At 30.0% G+C, this 20,323-nt stretch overlaps 1 protein-coding gene across 1 annotated transcript in view; it reads left to right on the top strand.

Annotated features, from left to right (window-relative positions):
* LOC126746070 (Fanconi anemia group I protein) overlaps positions 1 to 20,323 on the top strand; it is a 238,121-nt gene that overhangs the window by 181,692 nt on the left and 36,106 nt on the right. Inside the window, exons 16-17 of the mRNA XM_050454171.1 lie at positions 9,219 to 9,389; positions 18,288 to 18,468. Of these exons, the coding sequence (XP_050310128.1) occupies positions 9,219 to 9,389; positions 18,288 to 18,468 (352 nt within the window). The remainder of the gene's footprint in view (positions 1 to 9,218; positions 9,390 to 18,287; positions 18,469 to 20,323) is intronic.

The following is a 20,323-nucleotide window of genomic DNA, read 5'->3' as shown; positions in this document are numbered from 1 at the left end:
ATAAAATTATTACACTGTACCCCATTGCATTTTATTTAAAAATACCTTGTTTATTTTCTTGTTTCTTTTTTCTATTTTTACCTTTTACCGGATATCCAACATAAGTACCCTGATGCTGATTAAAAAATTAAAAATCCGAATGATTCGGAAGATATTCGAAAAAATCCAAAACTGTGAATTTTTGTGTTTATTTTTTCTGCGCTTATTTCTTACCTGATTTTAAAATAATTAGCAATCCGATGTGATCCGAATTAAAATAAATATTAAAAAAGGTGTTTTTTTATATTTATTTTCCTTATTTCTGATGTTGACATATAGTATATCATCTAGGGTAAATACATAATAGAAGTAATATTAAGTGCAATTCTAAAAAATATAACTATTGCAGGCAAGTGTTTTTTTTATTTTATTTAATTTTGTCAAATATTATATATGCCTTTTAAATTAAATATTCTAAAATATATCTAATATTCATTGTAACAACTATTTTTTTTTAATTAAAAGTTTACCCACTATTATAGAACAAATAGTGGGTAAATTTATCCTGTGCTATTATTAAGAAATTTATTTTGCATGCTAATTTTTAATTTTCCTATTAACATGGCTTTCCATAATAATGTTTATATTAATTTTATTCTTATTTATAAACAATTTATAATAAGTAATAATATTGGTAAACAAAATTTGCCAGTTGCCGAAAAACCATAATCTAAAAAATTAATATTTAAATTTTATTATTGCACGATGCACGCCGCCCATGGTTTTACGTAAAATTACCGTCTATTTGCTATCGGTGCGGGCTTCAAGGTTTTTGAGACCGTCGTCGATTTATGAATGGAAACGGGGAGAGATAACCTACTGGTTGTTATAGTATACTGTGCATATAATATATACATAGTACTTTAATCGCTATTAAAAAAGTAAATTTTTATGGGTATACCTAAGTTTACATGGATTTTTATCGTTTTAATGTATTCTGTGGATAAACACACTGACAAAGTAGTAAATTTTTATTATCCTAACAGATGCGGAAACATACTTTCCACTAGAGTTAGGAGCGAGATTTTTTCTTCGAGCAAAAGCATAAAAAAGAACCTTTATATATTTTTTAAATTTTATTTTTTGTAAAAAAAAATTATTTATTATTAATATGAATGTTAAAATTATAATTTATTGCTCTTTGTAAGTTAATTACCGAATTCAGATGTTGCTGACAGACAAGATGTTCATTGGTGTTAATACTACATAAAAGAGTTTTCCACAAATCAATATTAGAGCCTTAAACGATCAATATTAGCCATTAATTCACAAGACCATAGAGATATTATTTCATTTATCGTTTTTTTCTCATAGGTCCTGAACCAAATGACATACTGACATGAAATTTAGAACATACGAGTCTTTTAAAAAGAAAAATAAAATTTCGTATACAGTTTTCGTGTTTTCGGTAGAGAGCGCTCGTTAGTTTTGACTTAATTGTAATATTTATGTAAAATTAGAATAGTTACTTAATAAAAAAATATATTAGAAATAATAATATCTTTTTTTTCTGACAAAGAAATTTCGTCCAGTTAGTTCTCAACTATTAGCTGCTTCGCCTCTTGAAAATGTGGAATTAGAGATCTAAAATTCAAGTGCGATACTCTCATTTTCTGGTTTTTATGTAGCCATAAGCGTGTGACAATAACAAATAGTATTTAATAGTAATTAGTAGATGATATAACAGGATATCTTATAATTTAGTACAATTTTAATAATAAGTATAAACTAATATTTAGGTTAGAACTATAGAACAGGTGACCCTCTGCAGGTGTAAATCACTTAACTATATTTCACTATTCTATGTTCCAAAAGTAACTACAACTGGTTTAAAAAATAAACGAATTATATCCAGCAATTCCTTACTTGAACACCTTATTGCTTTATTCAGCATTTAAGTATTTCTTTCTTTTTTCTCAATGTAATAAAAAAAAATTCAAAAGTTTATAAGCGTGAGAATACCATAATGTACAGGGTCTTTCCCCATATATTGACCGTCCTCTACAGGGATAAGGTAAGAAGTAAAGAAAAAAAGTTATACAAAACTTTTGGGGTTTACTTAGAATTTTTGAATTCGATGTCAAAAATTTTTTTTAGAAAAGTCAAATGTCGACAGGTGGTCAGTTTTTTCTTATGGAACACCCTGTATATGACTTCATAGTTAAAAAGAGAGGAATTTCGGTATTCAAATATATATGATTTATCTACTTTTAATTAAACCGTAAAATATCGGGCTCCAAACTAAAAAAAATAAATATTGAAGATCTTGGTAGGCGGCGCATTTTTATTGTTTGATATTTACTAGGAAACAAATAATTCTATTATAAATAACATTTGCCAAAATCATAGACAATTTAACATTAATATGATACAAAAAATTGAACAAGATTATATAAATAGTATTAATAATGGTGATGGTCATATAGAGCAGTTATAATTATTTGGATTTAATTTAAAGTTAAACAATTAATAAAATAATGTATTTTTGTCAAAAGAAAATACTAAATATCGCTTAATAAATAATAAATCTTAAGATTTTATTGTTTCTACTTAATTCATTTATCTTACAAAACGGCAAAATGATAATGTCTTCTGACTATCAGGTCATATATAAGGTGTTCCCACGAACTTAATAAATATACCTGGACTGCCAATTCAGTGAAAAGTAAATAACCACTACTAGGGAGCCGCCATTTTGCGTGATTGTGTCCTTTCGATGTTAGCCGCTCTGAAAAATTTTAGTTGTGCCAATTGTAGGAAAACAAAACAATTAAAGTTTTTGAGAGGTTATGTTTACAAAAACGAAATAGAAAGTTACTATTTAGTTAAGAATTTAAGATATTTGCGTTAGATCTGAGATTTTTAATATATTTCTTTACGAATTTCATGTATGAAAGAAAGTAATCCTCATCTAAAAAGAGACAAAGTTTCAATTAAGTTGAGATAGATGCAAGCACTTTAAAATATTTGTTTTATTATTCTGCTAAACTTGAATCTTATAATCCTAATACCATAAAATTGATGATCTTCATTTAACTTTTTGCTTGTGTTTATTTAACAAATTCAAAAAAACTTTTATTTTCTTTCTATTTTTACTTTAAAACTTTTCTTCTATGTCCACTATTTCCACCTTAATAGGTACAACCATCTATAAAAATCAAAATATAGATGATTTTATTAGGGTTTGTAATTAGCAAGGGTTTATATAGTAAAAATAAACAACTCTATATATTATTCTATGATAAACAGCACATACAGAGAATTCACCATAATTCGGTTTTGAGAAACAGTGGACCAAATACGTTTTAATAAGGTTGTCGATACATTATCTACGTATTAAATAAGGAAGAAGCTATATCGCCTTATGCAGATGATATACCCAAGCGTGTCATTTACAAATCGCTTGCCTAGAGTTACACAGTGGTAAGCGCCACTTTTTTGAAAAATGACATTTTCAGATTACTAAGTAGTATGTGCCCATTTCCAGCTATCCTTGGAATAATAAAGTTGTATGTGGTTGTTTTAGGGATTTGCAACAAACAATACATAAGTGTATATATTTAAATATTTAAAATAATAACGCAAAGTTGTATGTGTATTTAATTTTTTTGTGCTCCATACAGCTGTATTGTTTACTATATTATTTGAGCCCAGTAATCAGTTTTGTTGGAGAATAGATGTTTAGGTGATAAAAACGTTGTTGCATGCGTTAGAAGTATATAAATAGTGCTTCAAATATGTATAGTTCTTCTGATAGTGAGGATGATCTAAAAAAAGTATTATAAGAAAAGACGCCTATATCGACAATATTGGTATGTTTGATTTTTAGTTAGGGAAAAATTCAGGTCGCTTTGGAATAATGCAATTCTTAGAATGAAAGAGGGCACACAAAATGCTAAATTGGACTGTGAAGATTATGATTCTGATGTTGACCGAGAATATTTTCCCGATTAATCTGCAGAAACTAGCAGGTTTGTTATAAATATAAAAAATGGTTTTATATTTTTTGACTCGATTATGTATTTTTAGCTCAAAAGAGCAAGACATTTTGGAAGTTGCAGATCACGTTATCGCAGAAAACGGTGAAATCGAAGTGAAAAACAATAGTCGTAAAAGAACTAGAGATCAAAAATCTTGGAAATTGGAACTTGCAACATAAGAAAAAAAGCTCATAATGAAGGAAACGAATATATATGTACACGAAAAAAATTAGTACCTGCAAAATGAGAGAGAGACCAAAGACGAAGACCATGCGTGAGAAACCAAAAAAATTGTGTTCATGGATGTCAAAAATTTATTACTGAGGAGGAAAGAAATAAAATATGTCAAGAATACTACCTACTACGTGATAAAGAAACAAAAACATTTTTTTGATCTCCACTACCAAAAAATTTGCTGTACAAAGACATAGAAAAGGAAATAATGCACATAACAGTCGCAGAAAATACAGTTTTCGTTACTTTTTTGTTCCTCAGCAGAGAATTGAAGTGTACAAGCTATTTTACTTAGGACATTATATATAAGTCAAACGCCAATCTACAATGAACATTTGGGAAAACAAGTCGTATCGAATACACCTAAACAGAGTAAACAAGGAAGACACGTAAAACACAAAATTTACGACGATGACAAAAATCTGGTTAAAATGTTTTCCCAAAGTGAAATCGCACTACTACCGGGAGACTAGTAGTAAACAGTACCTGGACTCAAACTATATTTTTTGTAACGAATATAATCTTTTTTTTTCATAAGCCGAAAAAGGACAGATGACTTGTGTGAGGAAGTGAAGTTATTAGCAAATGAGAGTAGACTAACAACTGTAAAAAATGAAGTATTTGAGGCATACCACAGAAAAAACTGCCTGCAGAAATGAAAAAAGAATGACAGGGAAAATGAAAACACTGTTTTTTTTATGTTTTGACCTGCAAAATGTTTTGTCATGCCCTCGAGCCGAAATCAGTAATTTTCACAATCTCACAGCTATCCTTTCAACTACTAAGCAAGTGTATTGGGCTGTTTGCCATGAAATGTTTATGGGACGAACCAGTAATGATATTGCCAGTGCTGTGGTAACAATTTGGGAAAGGGTATTCATTGACAATCTACATATCACTAACCTAGTCTTTTGGAGTGATAGTTGCGTTTCCCAAAACAGGAACTCATTGGTGTCCTATGCTATAGCATTTTTTTTTAAAGAACACCCTAATTTGAGCTCAATGGGTTACAATGAAATATTCAAAACCTGGACATTCTTGTCCGAAAACTCGTTCAATACAACTATGCACAATCAAGAAAGTCAAGAAATTGACAACGTGCATAGTTGTATTGAACGAGTGCTTAAAAAAAGTGAATTTTTCTTTCCAGTATCTTTGCTACAACTTTTATTGAAAGTTAATCTCAAAAAACCTTAATGTGTAATTCAGATGAAAACTAAAGACCTGCGCAGGATTACTTAATTATAAGAATGTACCGTATTAAAATGTTCGCAAGTATTTTTTGATTTGGAATATAAGACTTCTTTTACTGGAAAGACTGGAAAATAAAGAACTTTGCAGAACTTGCAGATATAAAGAACTTTAAGTCTGCAAAAAAAATATCTGCTAATAAAGCAATGATGACCCATATGCCCGAAGTTGATAGACAATATTACACCACTATTTTGAAGTTGTAAATTTTACTTTGCTTATCGTGTTTGTAATAATTTCTCATATTAATTTTTGCTTTCTCATACTTATTTCTTAAGAACATTTACACATGTAAATGTTTTAGTTAGCTTAAATAAGTTGTATGTGTCAAGAATAAAGTTTATTAAGTCTTGTTTTGAGAAACAAAATTGTATGTTATCTTTTGAAAAGTCATATTTTTATATTCAATGAACTTTTTTTTCTCTACCAAATCTTTATATAATTGTGCTGGCTTAAGTACAAATTTTTCTAATTAATATTTTTAAACTATGTGAGTAGTTTACGCACAACCAAAATTTCAAACCTCTCTCCTGAAAAATTTGCCTAGTTGCACTTACAACTGTTTAACTCTAGGCAAGCGAAATCGCCAAAAACTAGGCCATTCGCTGTACTGTGAGTACGGCAATTGAAAATATTGAATTAGCAATTGAAATTGAAAATATAATTTAGAATCAATCATATCGAGTGATTGTGTCGAGTCCTGATTTTATGATCCAAATGATGGTTTAAAAACAATGTCAATGAAAAAAATTAATTTAGTTCGTGACAGATCCCACGTCAAACGTCAGCGTCATCAACTTCATTACCGTTATTTAATATATTTTTTATTGGTAACACTGAAAATGTTCAGAAGGACACACTATAAAAATAGCTGCCACCAGGAAGCGGTCATTTTTGGGTATCGTAGCCATATGCATTAGCAGTTCAGGTATATTTAGGAAGTTCGTGGGTGATCCATAAGAAAAAACTGACCACCTGTCAAAATTTGACATTTTTAAAAGAAAAAAAATATTTTGACATCGGATTTAAAAATTTTAAATAAAACACCAAAAGTTTTGTATACAATTTTTTACCCCTGTAAAGGGGGGGTCAATATATGGGGAAAGTCACGGTACAATATAATAATCAAGTTACTCCCCCTATTACGCAAAATTCAAAACATAACTTTTAAATATCATTTATGCTGTAAATGTAACCAGAAATAATTAGACAAAAAGATAACAAGATAAAAAAAATCAAAATTTTAGGTACCAATTCATTTATAATTTATAATTCGTCGCTGTTAAATTAGTATTAAACGTTTAAAAAAATAATAATCCATTTTAATTCATTCCTATTCAGGCATATATAGAGAAAAAAAAAGGAAAAACTTTTCCCTTCATTTATATTCTATACTAGATGTTTTCTTATAATTAATGTTTACTTATATGGACATATCATATTATAATATAAAAATTAACACCTACCAAAAAATATACAAAGCTTTGTAATTCCAAATAAAGATAAGCATGAAGAAAAACAATCAGTCTTCAATTAAATAATGGCACCTTATTAGCCAGGTGGATGTTTATTTTTATGTCCTTTCTAAATCTCGTTTATGATTTACCCTTATGATATCATTTCCCCTTTTAATAAATACAGTGACCGCCTAAAGTTCCGCATAAATTCGATACAAATTAGAGACATGATTTTTTAAGAAAACACTCGGACCCGTCGATTTTTATTTTAAGTTGCGCATTATTTCACATAAATTTTTATATACAGGGTGGAACAAAAAAAAGATATGACGTCATCGGTCATTTTTTTTAAATAGAATGCTATATTTTTTATTGCATTTATGAAATATAGGCGAAATTCCAAGCAAGTTTTGTATAACACACCTTATCTCAAAACTCAACTGTTTCAGAAATATTTACATTTAACCAACAAGAAAGCAAGTAAGTACGTCTATTTACAAATTAAGATAAGATGGAGAATAAAAGGTCATAAACTGTGAAAACTTATTAATGTATCAAGTGTTCAAACTGATCCCCATTTACTTCTTGGCAGAAAGCAAGACGGTTTACAAACTCATGTAAAACACTATCAATTATTTCGGGTGATATACGTCTAATTTCATATCTAATTCTATTTTTCAAATCTTCTACGTTGTTTGGCTTCTCAATATAAACTTTACTTTTCAGGTACCCCCATAGAAAATAGTCGCAAGAATTTATGTCTGGTGACCTGGCCGGCCACTCTATTGGCCCTCTTCGTCCTATCCATCTTCCTGGGAACACTGTTTGGTCTTGTTCGTCTGGGTATAGGGCAGCCAAAGCAGGGATAATATAAGATCTTCTTAAAGAAAATTCAAATAGCGTTGTCCTGTTAAGTTTTCTTCGAAGAAGTATGGCCCTATTACTTTATTTTCCACGATACCAGCCCAAACATTAATAGATTTACGGTACTGTGTATGAGCCTCAGTTGCCCAGTGTGGATTTGACACTAAACAGTACCGACAATTTTGCCGATTTACGACACCGTTTAAACAAAAAGTTGCTTCATCCGAAAACAAAACTTGTAACACAAACTGACGGTTATTATTGCAAATGTTCATCATTTGCTCGCAAAATTGGTTTCTTCGATCAGGATCGTCCTCATTTAATTCGTGTATTAGTCTAATTTTATAAGGGTGGTATTCATTTGCTTTTAAGATGCGTCTTACTGACGTTCCGGCTGTATTATCATCAACTGAAATTTGTGAAGTTGCATTGTTTGGATTTTCTTCGACGGAGAGCAAAACGTTTAATTTTGTTTCTTCAGAAATTTTTGGACTACCTGATCTTGGCAAATCCCTAACATGACCTGAAGTTATAAATTTGTGCTCTTTTCTACTAACTGTTGACTGAGAAATAGGATGGTTTGGGTATTTGGCATTAAACAGTTCACTTACTTCTTTTTGCGTGCGCACTCGATCCCCGTACCCTAGCGTCATCAAAATTTCAATTCGTTGGGTTTCCGTTAAATTAGCCATAATTTATTCTGATAAAAACTATTAATTTTCGAACTGACAGTGACATTCGAAAATGAAGATTCTTTACAAGTGCAATCATGGAAATAGAAATAATTGGCAGTGTTTATAACATTATTTTTATCATCGATTTTACCTTAATTTGTAAATAGACGTACTTATTTGTTTTCTTGTTATTTAAATGTAAATATTTCGGAAACAGTCGAGTTTTGAGATAAGGTGTGTTATACGAAACTTGCTTGGAATTTCGCCTATATTTCATAAATGCAATAAAAAATATAGCATTCCGTTTAAAAAAATGACCGATGACGTCATATCTTTTTTTTGTTCCACCCTGTATACAAAAATTTATGTGAAATAATGCGCAACTTAAAATAAAAATCGACAGGTCCGAGCGTTTTCTCAAAAAATCATGTCTCTAATTTTTATCGAATTTATGCAGAACTTTAGGCGGTCACTGTATACTTGTTATTACGATTGATCGTCTCAACGTCGTGCACATTTCAATTGAAAACTATCCTGGTTGTATTTCTTATAACGCTATCAACGTTTTAAAAAAAAAACTTTTCTCTTACAAACAGTGATACAAACAAAAACGATGCGATTACCAAGAATAATTATAAAATAATATAATAACTATGTCTATAATTAGCTACATATTGTATATCATATATATTTCTATTCTACTAAATTTTTATTTTCAGCTCTACGACTGGTTGAAGAAAATAGCCTACGAAGAAACAAGATCTGCAAAGCTTTCCGGCAATTTAATGAATTTATTGTTTGAAACTCATATTCGTTACAAGTCTGGATTAACACTTTTAGAACTTACATCAGAGAGTTTTAAGGATATTTTTGGAACTTATAAGGAAGATGTAAGTAATTTTGCAAGATCATTTTGCTACATAAATTTGTACATAAAACTATATATTCGTTTTTAGGTAAAACTTTGGTCATAGGTTTTTTTTCATCATCATTAAACATGATTGATTTCTCACACAATAGCTAAAAAACCCTAAATGATAGCAAAATATTGTATTACTTGTCAAGCTTTTCCTTCTGTGTAAAATGAGCGTATAATACTTCTGGATCTGATTGTTTTTATTTCATATTTGAAAATTATATTCCTTTTAACATGATAAAGCACACATGTGGGAAAATTCGGGGGAAAATGGGGTTATTAGGGAACAAACTAAAAACTATCGTATGTTTATATTATATCGTACTATAGTAGCGATAGTTTGGGCTTGTAAATACTGTAAGCCGTATTTATTCAGAAGAAAATTTACAATATATACTGAACATCGACCATTAGCATCATCAACTTGATTTTTCAAATAGAGCTCTGGATTTTTCTTTGTTTTTCTGTATAACTAAGACAGAGAGTTTCCAGAAGATATTTTTCTTAAAATTTTCTTTTTCTTTTTTTTCTTTAAATTTTTAATTAATAAAATTCAAATTAATAAAGTTCCAGCTTAGCGAAGTTTTAATAATTTAAAACTAGTTTTAATGACTTAATCTTATTTTATAGTCTGTAATTTAAAATATATTTAAAAAAAACGGATAAATTAAAAATTAAGAAAAAATTCAAATTTTAGCAAATTCATAAGGAACTTCTTAATAATATTGTTTTCAGTTACATATTATTGTTTTCGCCTATAATTGAAAATTAAATAAGCGTACATTCAGAAAAAGATACTCTTATATCTATAATAATGTGTTACATAGACGAATTTCTCTTCTAAAATCGTAAATCAATCAAAAATTAATCTATAAGGACCAATAAATAAAACCAAAAATTCGTATTTAGGTTGTAATTAGAAACATGAAGTTGATGATAGCTTACCAGAGACAAAGCGTTGATTTAGTTACAGTGGCTCCACCCTAATTTACCTTCTGTAATGCTAAAAAGGATGTCGGTATAGGAAAATAGCTGTGATAAAATGAAAGAGATATATAGCATACATTTTTGAGTTTAGTTACACGTCTAGTTGTTTGTCTCTGACTCTATATCTCACCAACTCATGCATATCGTAATCTGTAATATAATGCCTATGATTTCAAATTTTATTATTTTGAAGAATTCTGCGGTGACTTTTTAGAAATATATTCCAATTGTAGTCACTGGGCTGGAAAGGGTTAAATATAATAATTTAATCAAACATTCTAATTTAATTTAAACAGTTTAATTTGTAATGTTTCCGTAAAATTAAACAAGATTATAATATTGCAAAAATAAATTAATTTTTACAAAGCACATGACCATCTTTTTTTTTAAATTTAATTATGTAATTTTATTTTATAAACAATTTTAAATTTTAATATTGTATAATGTTCAGGTGGCCATAATGTAGTCAATAAAAAACACAGATCTGTATCTCAACAAAATAATAAAGTTGATAATGCTTTCTAAAAAACGAAAAGTTGGATTTTAAATCTAGAAACGTCATTTTGAAGCGAAGAAAAAATGGCTTTAATATAGTGTTTTCTATTTTGGCATATTGTTATAATTATCATTAAAAAAATAACAATGACTTAAAATTTCGTTTATTACCGGATTTAAAAAAATTTAAACAGAATTTTTATACGCATTAAATTACGCAACGTACAGGGTAAATCAACATATGCCGCGTTTCCGGGTTTTACATATTTTCCTTGAACTAAAAAGGTGCAAAAAGAGTTAAGCGAAAAAACACAAATAAACAAATCAAACTGGGCAAATTCATATCAATATGTCGTTGTGTTAAACATAGTTTGCTAACTGTATTAAAAACTTACATGGTTGGTGACTAAATTACGTCACATTAAAGTTTATTTGGTGTGAATAATACTTTTTTTTACATACATATAAAAAGGCGAATAGGGTTTGGATTAAAGTAGTTCTTATTTATTTGGTGTTTTGGCATAATCTTACCAGTGATTTATTGTTTTATTTATTTTATTTATTTATGCATTTTTCTTAAGGGTGATAGTATAATCGGTATGTGTATGTTTTAAGCCCTATTTTCTCTTGACTCTGTACATGTAGAAATAAAGTCGTGATAATTTGTAAACCTGTCGTTTTTAAAAACGCTCTTTTCCCGTTCGATCGTAAAATTAGCTAAAAATTGGTGTAAAATATCATACTCTAATATTTCGTTTGTGATTTGTTTGGATGGGGAAGGATTTGAAGAATTATTCAAGAATACCTCCTAGTTAAGTAACGTCATCTATTAACTCTAATTCTGAGCCCCTAAAGATGAACATATCTCGCACATAAAACGTTTCGAAATATGTAGATTTAATAAGGTTTAACTACACGTTTTTAAATATATGAATGCATAAAGGAAAATTGTGTGCATTTTCTTTTTTAATAAGTAATGACACTTAATATCACTATTATGATATCCACATAACACTGAAGAGCAATAAGCTGACAAATGAAGGATTAATCTAAGTAAAAAAACATTTTAAATAAAGATTTTTAACAGCAACGATTTTCGTCGATTTTTTTGACAGTTTCCATTATAACGAGGAATATTTCTCAAAGATTGTGAAAACAAATAATTTTATTAGAAATGCTATATGACTGTTTGAATTTTTTTATATATATCACTTCTGCCCAATGAAATAACTATTCGTATAATTTTTTTTTTTAAATTAATATAATATTTATTTTCTTAAGATTGTTTAAAATTTTGTTATTATCGATTATTTTCCTTATTGTCAATATGCCAGTGTCGTCGTCAGACTTTTGATTTAGTGGACTGTATTAGGTTTTTGAGATAGATTGAGAATTAATATGGTTCTTCGTTTTTTTTCAATAAACGTTCGAACGCACATTAGTGATGCATAATGGCTTACCTTGCTTCGTTGAAGTCGGGCTTGGTAGCGCGTACATCGTTCCTTCCATATCAGGCACTCACACTTAGGTAAAGTTTAATTTAAGTCTATTAGAATTAATTCGTTAAATAATTACTGCACGAAAATCACCGGCGGTCGATATGTATAAGGCGGTTAGCGGTTAGCTGTTTTACAAAACCTACTTGCAAGTATCCGTAGGTACTACTGTGCGTACTTCCTTCCAATTTTTGGCAATGCATTTGTCCTGCATTACGCAAGGTCAGTAAGGTTACAAGCCTACAAGACAATGTGCGTATTTTCGCAGAAAAATATATTTTAAATAAAATGGTTAATTATTAAAGAACCATCCTATGATTTCCCAATTTAAACATTCCGAAAAATAAAAAAAATAAAAATATTCAATATAAATAAATCTTGGATTGATATCCAACATATTTAAATATTTTGAGTAAGAACTTGATTTCAGCGTACCCATAATTTGATGAACGGTTTATCGGGCAAGAGAGATTTTAGATCAGTTTTTTAGGTTTTTTTGAGACAACTTTTTCATGAACACTATAATAATACAAACAAATTTCCTAGCCCAAAAAATGAAAAAAACACCTTTTTGGGTATTTGGGTACTTTTCGTTGCAGCAAGTCGACTCAATGAGAACAGTTGTAGAAAATCATGTTTCCAACTTTTTTAATCCTCCATTCCGAAGGTAAATGTTGGATGCTCTTGAATAAGTTAAGCTTGTTGAATGCTCTTCTAACGATATTCGCAAAAAATTGCTTGGAGGTATTTTTTCGGCATTTTGTTAACCGATAAACTATACTAATACTAGGTTGGCTAAAATGCGGCTAATTGGTGCCATTGGCCTACCGAGAAACTGTTGTTAATATTCTTCTTTGAATATGAAATAAGTGATTTGAAAAACAAAATGTCACTAGTTCGGCAAACAATAAAAATAACTTTTCATGAGTTCATAATTACAATATATTTTTGTTATAAACACAGACAAACTAACTACAATAATCAGCACTGCAGTTTTTTACTAAATTAAAATACATTTAAACATTGATATTTTTAATATACTTATAGTTTTGTTCACTATGGTACCGCGAGCTGATGAAGACTGTTTGAGTATGTTTTTGGTATGGTAATAATTCTATGTAACAATCTAAAACTAATAATCGGAGAATGACTTTGCGATTCATTCTATGAACGTATATTACAATTTAACTAATTTTGTTTCCAGTATAAGGATATTTTTTATTTATTGCTGTATATTGGGTGACACGGGAAAAGGGAAACACTATTTTACTCTGTAAGATAAACCAATGAAATTTGGTATGTTAATGGAATTGTTATAAGAGCATCTTTTGACATATTCAGTTGTTCTCCTGTTTAACCGGAAGTTACAGTAATTTTCTTATTTTAAATGAGACACTTGGTATATTATTGCGTATTTCGATAGAAAATAATATTCTGAGATATAGAAAAAATATTTTTTTTTAAATTTTAGAATAGGGTAAGTATCAACTAATCGCGGAAAAATAGTTTTCTTTGCATTTTATGACTTAAAACTTTTACAAGCCTGTTTAAAATGTCCAAACCGATAATTTTGGCATTTACTTTTTTTTTTAAATATCATGTTAATGTATAACCACGTATTATTTAATATAGTTAGTTTTTAAATTGGTTGATAAATAAGCCCATAAGAAAAAGAAAACTATTTAATTAATAAACGCATTTAATGTTAAAAAGGCTTTGATTTCTTTCCTATTCAGGAGGCTCCGTTTTGAGGCCTATTTCAATTATTTTTCAATTGGCATAATACATGACAAGTGCAATTTTATTGTTTACTAATATTTGAAATGTTTACTGACTGTATTTCTGAAAATTTGCATTTCAAAAGTGGTTGTTCATAATAAGGCGCTATTTAAAAAAATAAAGTAAATGCCGAAATTAGTGGTTTGGAAATTTTAAATAGGCGTGTAAAAGATTCGAGTAATAAAATACAATGAATATTATTTTTCCATGATTACTTGATAAAAAATTAAAACTATCAACACATTCATGACACGCTATTGCAAAATTTAAAAAATTGATTTTTTTTATGAGTATAAAACAAAAAGTACTAAATTTGGTATCATGATTCTCAGAATATTGTTTTCTATAAAAATAATAATAATATACCAATTGTCCCATTTAAAATAAAAAAGTTATTAAGTGTTCCCTTTTTCCTGTGTCACCCGGTATATTAAAATAATTAACTAAATTAAGCTTTCAGAATATTTTGACGATTTTTGATATAGGAAATTAAGGTTTTAATAAGTTAACTGTCTTATGTAATGGTATTTACTGTTTTAACTTAAAACTGATTTATTTTACACAAAATAAGGTTCATAGTTTTTTTTTTCAAAATGCAGAAAGTATTTTTTATTGATCCTAATGTTTCTAATCTAGAGCTTAAATTCATGAATTCCTGAGCTAGATAAACATTACAAAGATAACTTGCAGGAGTGACTGTGTACACGTAGATAAATAGTAAACAATAATAAAATGCGAAAAGCGATTTGTATAACGTATATATATTTTTCTACTAGCAAAGCGCTTTCGGCTAACAAAAAGTCAAAAATCAAATACAACTCACTATAAAATAATTTAAAAATTAACAATATCTATACAATTTAAAAAATCAGACAAAGGGACAAAACATTATTTAGAATTGTTGTTTTTCTTAATCTATAGCAGAATTACTCAAAGTGTGCTCCGCGGAGCCCCGGTGCTCCGCGAAACCTCCAGTAGGGCTCCGCCAGCAGTCATAATATTAAAGTGGACCCTATAAGAATAAAGTTACCTAAGATAAAAATAAACAACCAAAACGAAACGCCTACTTATAGGTGTTACTGGTACATATACGAAAATTTAATATATGTATTATTAAGTAAATGCCCGACCTATTACCTCGAAATTTTACAGCGTTACTCGTACGTCACTATTCGCCCCCGGACTATAAGCAATCGAATGACCTCGGTTCGTCGCGCTGTTTCTCGTGCTCGTGCGTCGACGCGTACTTCGGAGAAAATCGTCTGGCTCTCCGAAGTTTCTGAGAAATCCGAGATGATTCGATGGTTGCTGGTATAATATAAAGAAGGATTGTTTGGCGCGGAGAGTTTATTAATCAAGCAACGTACCGCAAAATTTACTAACACCGCGCTCAGTATTTTATGTTCGCTTGTCTTGTTGTTGTTCGTAGTGGTTGTAAAATCTTGTATTTCGCGCGTCAAGACATAGTGTTTAAGTTTTAAACTATTTGTCATAAAATTGACCAAATCAAATTAGTTTTAAAGAAGAATGGAGCGCTGGCTTAAAGGTGTTGCAAAAAATGTGGTACGCTTGGATGATGCGTCAAATTCAAATCAGGGTGATATGACGGCGTCAAGTTCTAGTTTTATGGTTTCAAGTTCAAGTAGTAAAACATCTAATGACACACTGAAGATGAAATAACGAAAGTATGACGAATCATACATTAATACAACCGAATACATAAATAAATCGGATTTTTTTATTCCAACTCTATGCGACTCAGATTGTGAATGAAAAGGCCACGGAGGCTTCGTATTTGGTTAGTTACCGCATTGCCCAAGCAGGAGAAGCGCACACTATCGCTGAAAAACTAATAAAACCATGTGTGGTAGACAAAATGTATGATCGACGAAAAATCTGTAAAGCATCTTTCTACAGTGCCGCTTTCGAACGATACAGTTACGCGCCGAATTGGGGATATCGCAGGAAACATAAAACAAGAACTGGTTTCACGGCTTCAAAATAACAAATTCGTCTTGCAAATGGATGTGTCCGACTGATGTTGCTGGACTGGCCATCTTGCTAGTAATTGTGCGATATCCATATAAACATTGACTCGAAAAAGACTTGCTCATGTGCTCATCGCTGCCAATTGGAATGATTGCATTGATATTTGTACTGATGGAGCCAAGGCAATGACAGGTAGAACAGCAGGAGCAATATCACGAATTAAAATGAAAGCGCTAAATCGTAGTTCCAGCCACTGTGCCACCAAATCTAAAATTGGTTCTTGATGAGCCAGTATAAATAATTAATTTTGTCAAGTCACGTCCACTACAATCCCGATTGTTCTCAATATTATGTGAAGATTATGGTAGCGATCATAAAACGCTATTTACAGATGTTTCTTTTAATTTAAAATACCGTTTGTCCGATAAAAGCTGATTATTTAGACTAGCATTTTTAGCAGACATGTTTGGAAAACGAATTAAACCTGTCACTACAAGAAAAACAGACAACAGTTTTCAATGCTAACAACAAAATAACTGCCTTAGATTTTTGGATTACTTGTTTTGGTAAGAGAGAAATCGAAAGCTTTTCATTGCTAAGTGAGTTCCTTAGTAACCATAGTCTTAGTGATACAGAAATATTTCAAAATCAAATATTTGTTGAATTGGTGCAATATCTCAATGATCTGCAAGAGACAGAATACAAACCTTAAAATAAACTCATGGATTCAAAATTCAATTCCCTTTTTCATCTAAATTGCAGAAGCCTGAAAATATGTCAAATCATATCTATGAATCATTTCTAGAAATAACATCGGATACAAGCATGGAATCATTGTTCAAAATTATTTCACTAAATGATTTTTGGTGCAGGGTTCGTGATGAGTATCCACAACTTGCCGCAGAAGGTTTGAATGTTCTTCTGCCGTTCCCAACAACGTATTTGTGTGAAACGGGATTTCAGGATATGCAGCTACAAAAACAAAATACCGCAATAGACTGGATGCCGAACCAGACATGAGAATTCAACTATCTTCTATCAAGCCTGACATTACCCAGTTGATGAGGAATAAAAAACAATTACATGCCTCGCATTAAATGAACTTAGTGTTATCATTTGCTTACTAACTCACTACTTACTGTATATATCTTTTTTGTATGATTATTAATAAACAATTCACATATAACTGGTTTTGCTTTTAGTTTAGAATTTAGGGTTCCGTTAAAAATTTAGTTTTTTAAAAGGGTTCCGTCACGAAAAAAGTTTGAATAACACTGATCTATAGGAATAGATGGTAAATAAACAAAGTCTATTTAATCTCCTTTACATCTTTTAGATACCACTGATGATGGCTATTTGTTAGCCTAAAGCGCTTTACTAATAGAAAAATATATACACGTTATACAAATCGCTTCTCGCATTTTTGTGTGGTCATTTAAGAGATACACGTACTTGTAGTCGTAGTTCCTGACGTTTCAGAGCATATTCTAATTTTCCAAAAAATTATTACTGCGCTATTACTGCTATTAATTATTAAACAAGATATTTTAGTTAATTTTAATTGTTACTCATCTTTACCTTGATTTCACTTAAAATTAAGTTTTGTGCATTTGTATCCATTAGTTTCTAGGGTATATAAAGGCGGGTATGTTTAACAAAAAAATACTAAAATATTTAATTTTTTGTGTGACCCAAAGCGAATATTATGTTAAATGCGCTGTTAAGGTTAACACAAAGATTTTTGAATAAACCTTATTTCTAAATAGTTGGAAGTTACATATTTTCTATTAAAATAAATTCTTAGCGTCCCCGTTTTGCCTCTAGTTTCCCTGTTTTTACTAACGTTTCGTGCCAAAGGAAGAATTTTTTCTTAAATACGAACCCTATTTTAAAAGTTAAGAATAACACTTGCGAAAATAAACAAAACATTTTAAGTAATTTGCCTTTCTAAATTATTATTACTCAAACTTGCGTTTTTTTAATAAAAATATGCAGCTTGAAATGTGCAAAAGACATTACTATTAATATTACGTAAATCATAATTGTAGGATTATGTAAACTAAAAACCGTATTTTTAGATTTATTAAAAGTTTCTTCGTTCTTTGTAATTTCTGATTTTTTTTTAGGAGAGTTTAGACATCAATGCTGACACACACTTTAAAATTGTGAATGCAGGCTCTGGTAGTTCTGTCATACTCTCTCTGTGCAGCTATATCAAAACAATTCTGGAAGATGTGGAAAGTATCATTGCCCGTGTTAAATGCGACTATACGATTATTAATTTTTCTATGGGAGAAAATATAAGAAGTAAGTACATGATGTTTCTTTTTATTTTTAATTTGTACAATTGAAATAATAAATATAATAATAATTTTTGGGACACTAAATATAGTATAACTGAAAGTATATGGCCTTGTTTACTGAATATACACATTTAAAACGATAAAACCAATAAAGGCGCTTTGACGGCAACGCCGATGAACCCGGACCAGTTATCAATACACCGCTTTGCATGGAAACATCTTTAAATTCAAGTTAGCTTCGGAACACAACAGCATACTATGCTATAGATAAAAACGTAAATAGAATGGACCCTTGTTAATGCATATATCAGCATTATTTTGTCGCACCTTAAACCACCTACCGGTCTGGCATAAAGTAACCGTAGTAAACAATAATTCCTGAAAAAAACACTTCATATATTAAAGAAAAGGTGCTGAAGGAAAGGAACTGATATTGAAAATCTCAAAATATTAAATAAAGGTCATTATGCCGGGTTTCCACCAAGCGGCTGTTTGTGACAGTTCGCGAACTGTTCTGGAACATTTTTGATGTTTTTAGAACTTTTTAGTCCGCGAATAGAGTTTTTACGAATAGAGTTTTGGCGAGTGTCGGTAACTTCAAAGGGTTCGCGTGTTCTAGAAATGTTTTTTGTCTGCTTGGTGTAGACGTCTTGAGAAAGTTTGTTTTTAATTTCGTTGTTGTGATTGAGTAAGTGGTTTAGTCTAATTTTGTTGCGTAAACAGAAAACATCGCAACCGGTATATGCACTTTTAGAATACTTAAAAAAGTGTGGACAGTGGGAAACCGCCAACTTAATTGAGGGCTACAAAAATTTTCGAAGCTTATGGGATGCTAAAAACGACTATAAAAACAGAATTTAAAAAAAGATGCTTCGATGGAAATATGTATAACGTGTCCACAGCCGAAGTTGAGCGAAAGTTGGCCAACATTAATTCGCAGTATCATAGAGAGAGGCGTAATTATAAAAAATATAAAAAGCGGCTTCTTATTTTCGTTACAGATGGTTTGGGTATAATTTGATGGATTTCCTCCCAGACAAAAATAAACCAAGAACTACAGAAGAGAGTGGCCTTGACAATTTTTGATATATAAACAAACAAAGAATGAAACAATGTCATGGTCTCATAAGCAAATTTTATTGGCTATACGTGTTTCGCCCTGTATACGCCGGGCATCAACAGGCATTAGGACTTACACATACACTGTAAAACTGAGTTTAAAACTGAGTGTTAAACTGAGTTTTACAGTGTATACATTTATTGCAGCAGCCACAGAGTGCCTGAATACTTGGGTGCATTTGGAGACCTTCATTTTCTGTATTTTTAAGGGATTGAAATGTGCATCGGTAATTTTTGGCATCATCTCAGCTTCCTAAATAAGCATCAAGTTGATAGGCTTTATATACATATATATACGAGTATGATCCCATTTAGCTATTTTATGGGTGCTATTTTCCTTAAAACTGACATCATATCTTAGAAAATTATGTCTAAAGCATTTAAATATATGTGGCACATTATATAATGGAATGACCTTACGATCATCTATCTTTCATAGTTTAGAAATAAGTATTATGTTGCAATATTTAGTAAAAAAATTAGGTTTTACTACTTTTGTCCCTAGAGTATTTCTCTTTATTTAAATAAAATCTTTAAAAATATTGTTGAAGTATTAAACTTTCACTAATTTTTTTTTAAACGCAATTGAGCTATTTTTAATATGGTAATAGTTAGGTAAACTAAATATTTATACAGATAACGTAAAAATGAGTTGCAAAATTATTAAGAATGGTCTATAATATATTATTTGAATGCTAAAATTTCTTTGAACACCTTTTTTAAGCACTAAAAGTTCATCA

Source organism: Anthonomus grandis, chromosome 17 (assembly GCF_022605725.1).
Source record: "Anthonomus grandis grandis chromosome 17, icAntGran1.3, whole genome shotgun sequence".
Classification (NCBI taxonomy): Eukaryota; Metazoa; Arthropoda; class Insecta; order Coleoptera; family Curculionidae; genus Anthonomus; species Anthonomus grandis.
This window is presented reverse-complemented; position numbering and strand designations above follow the sequence as displayed.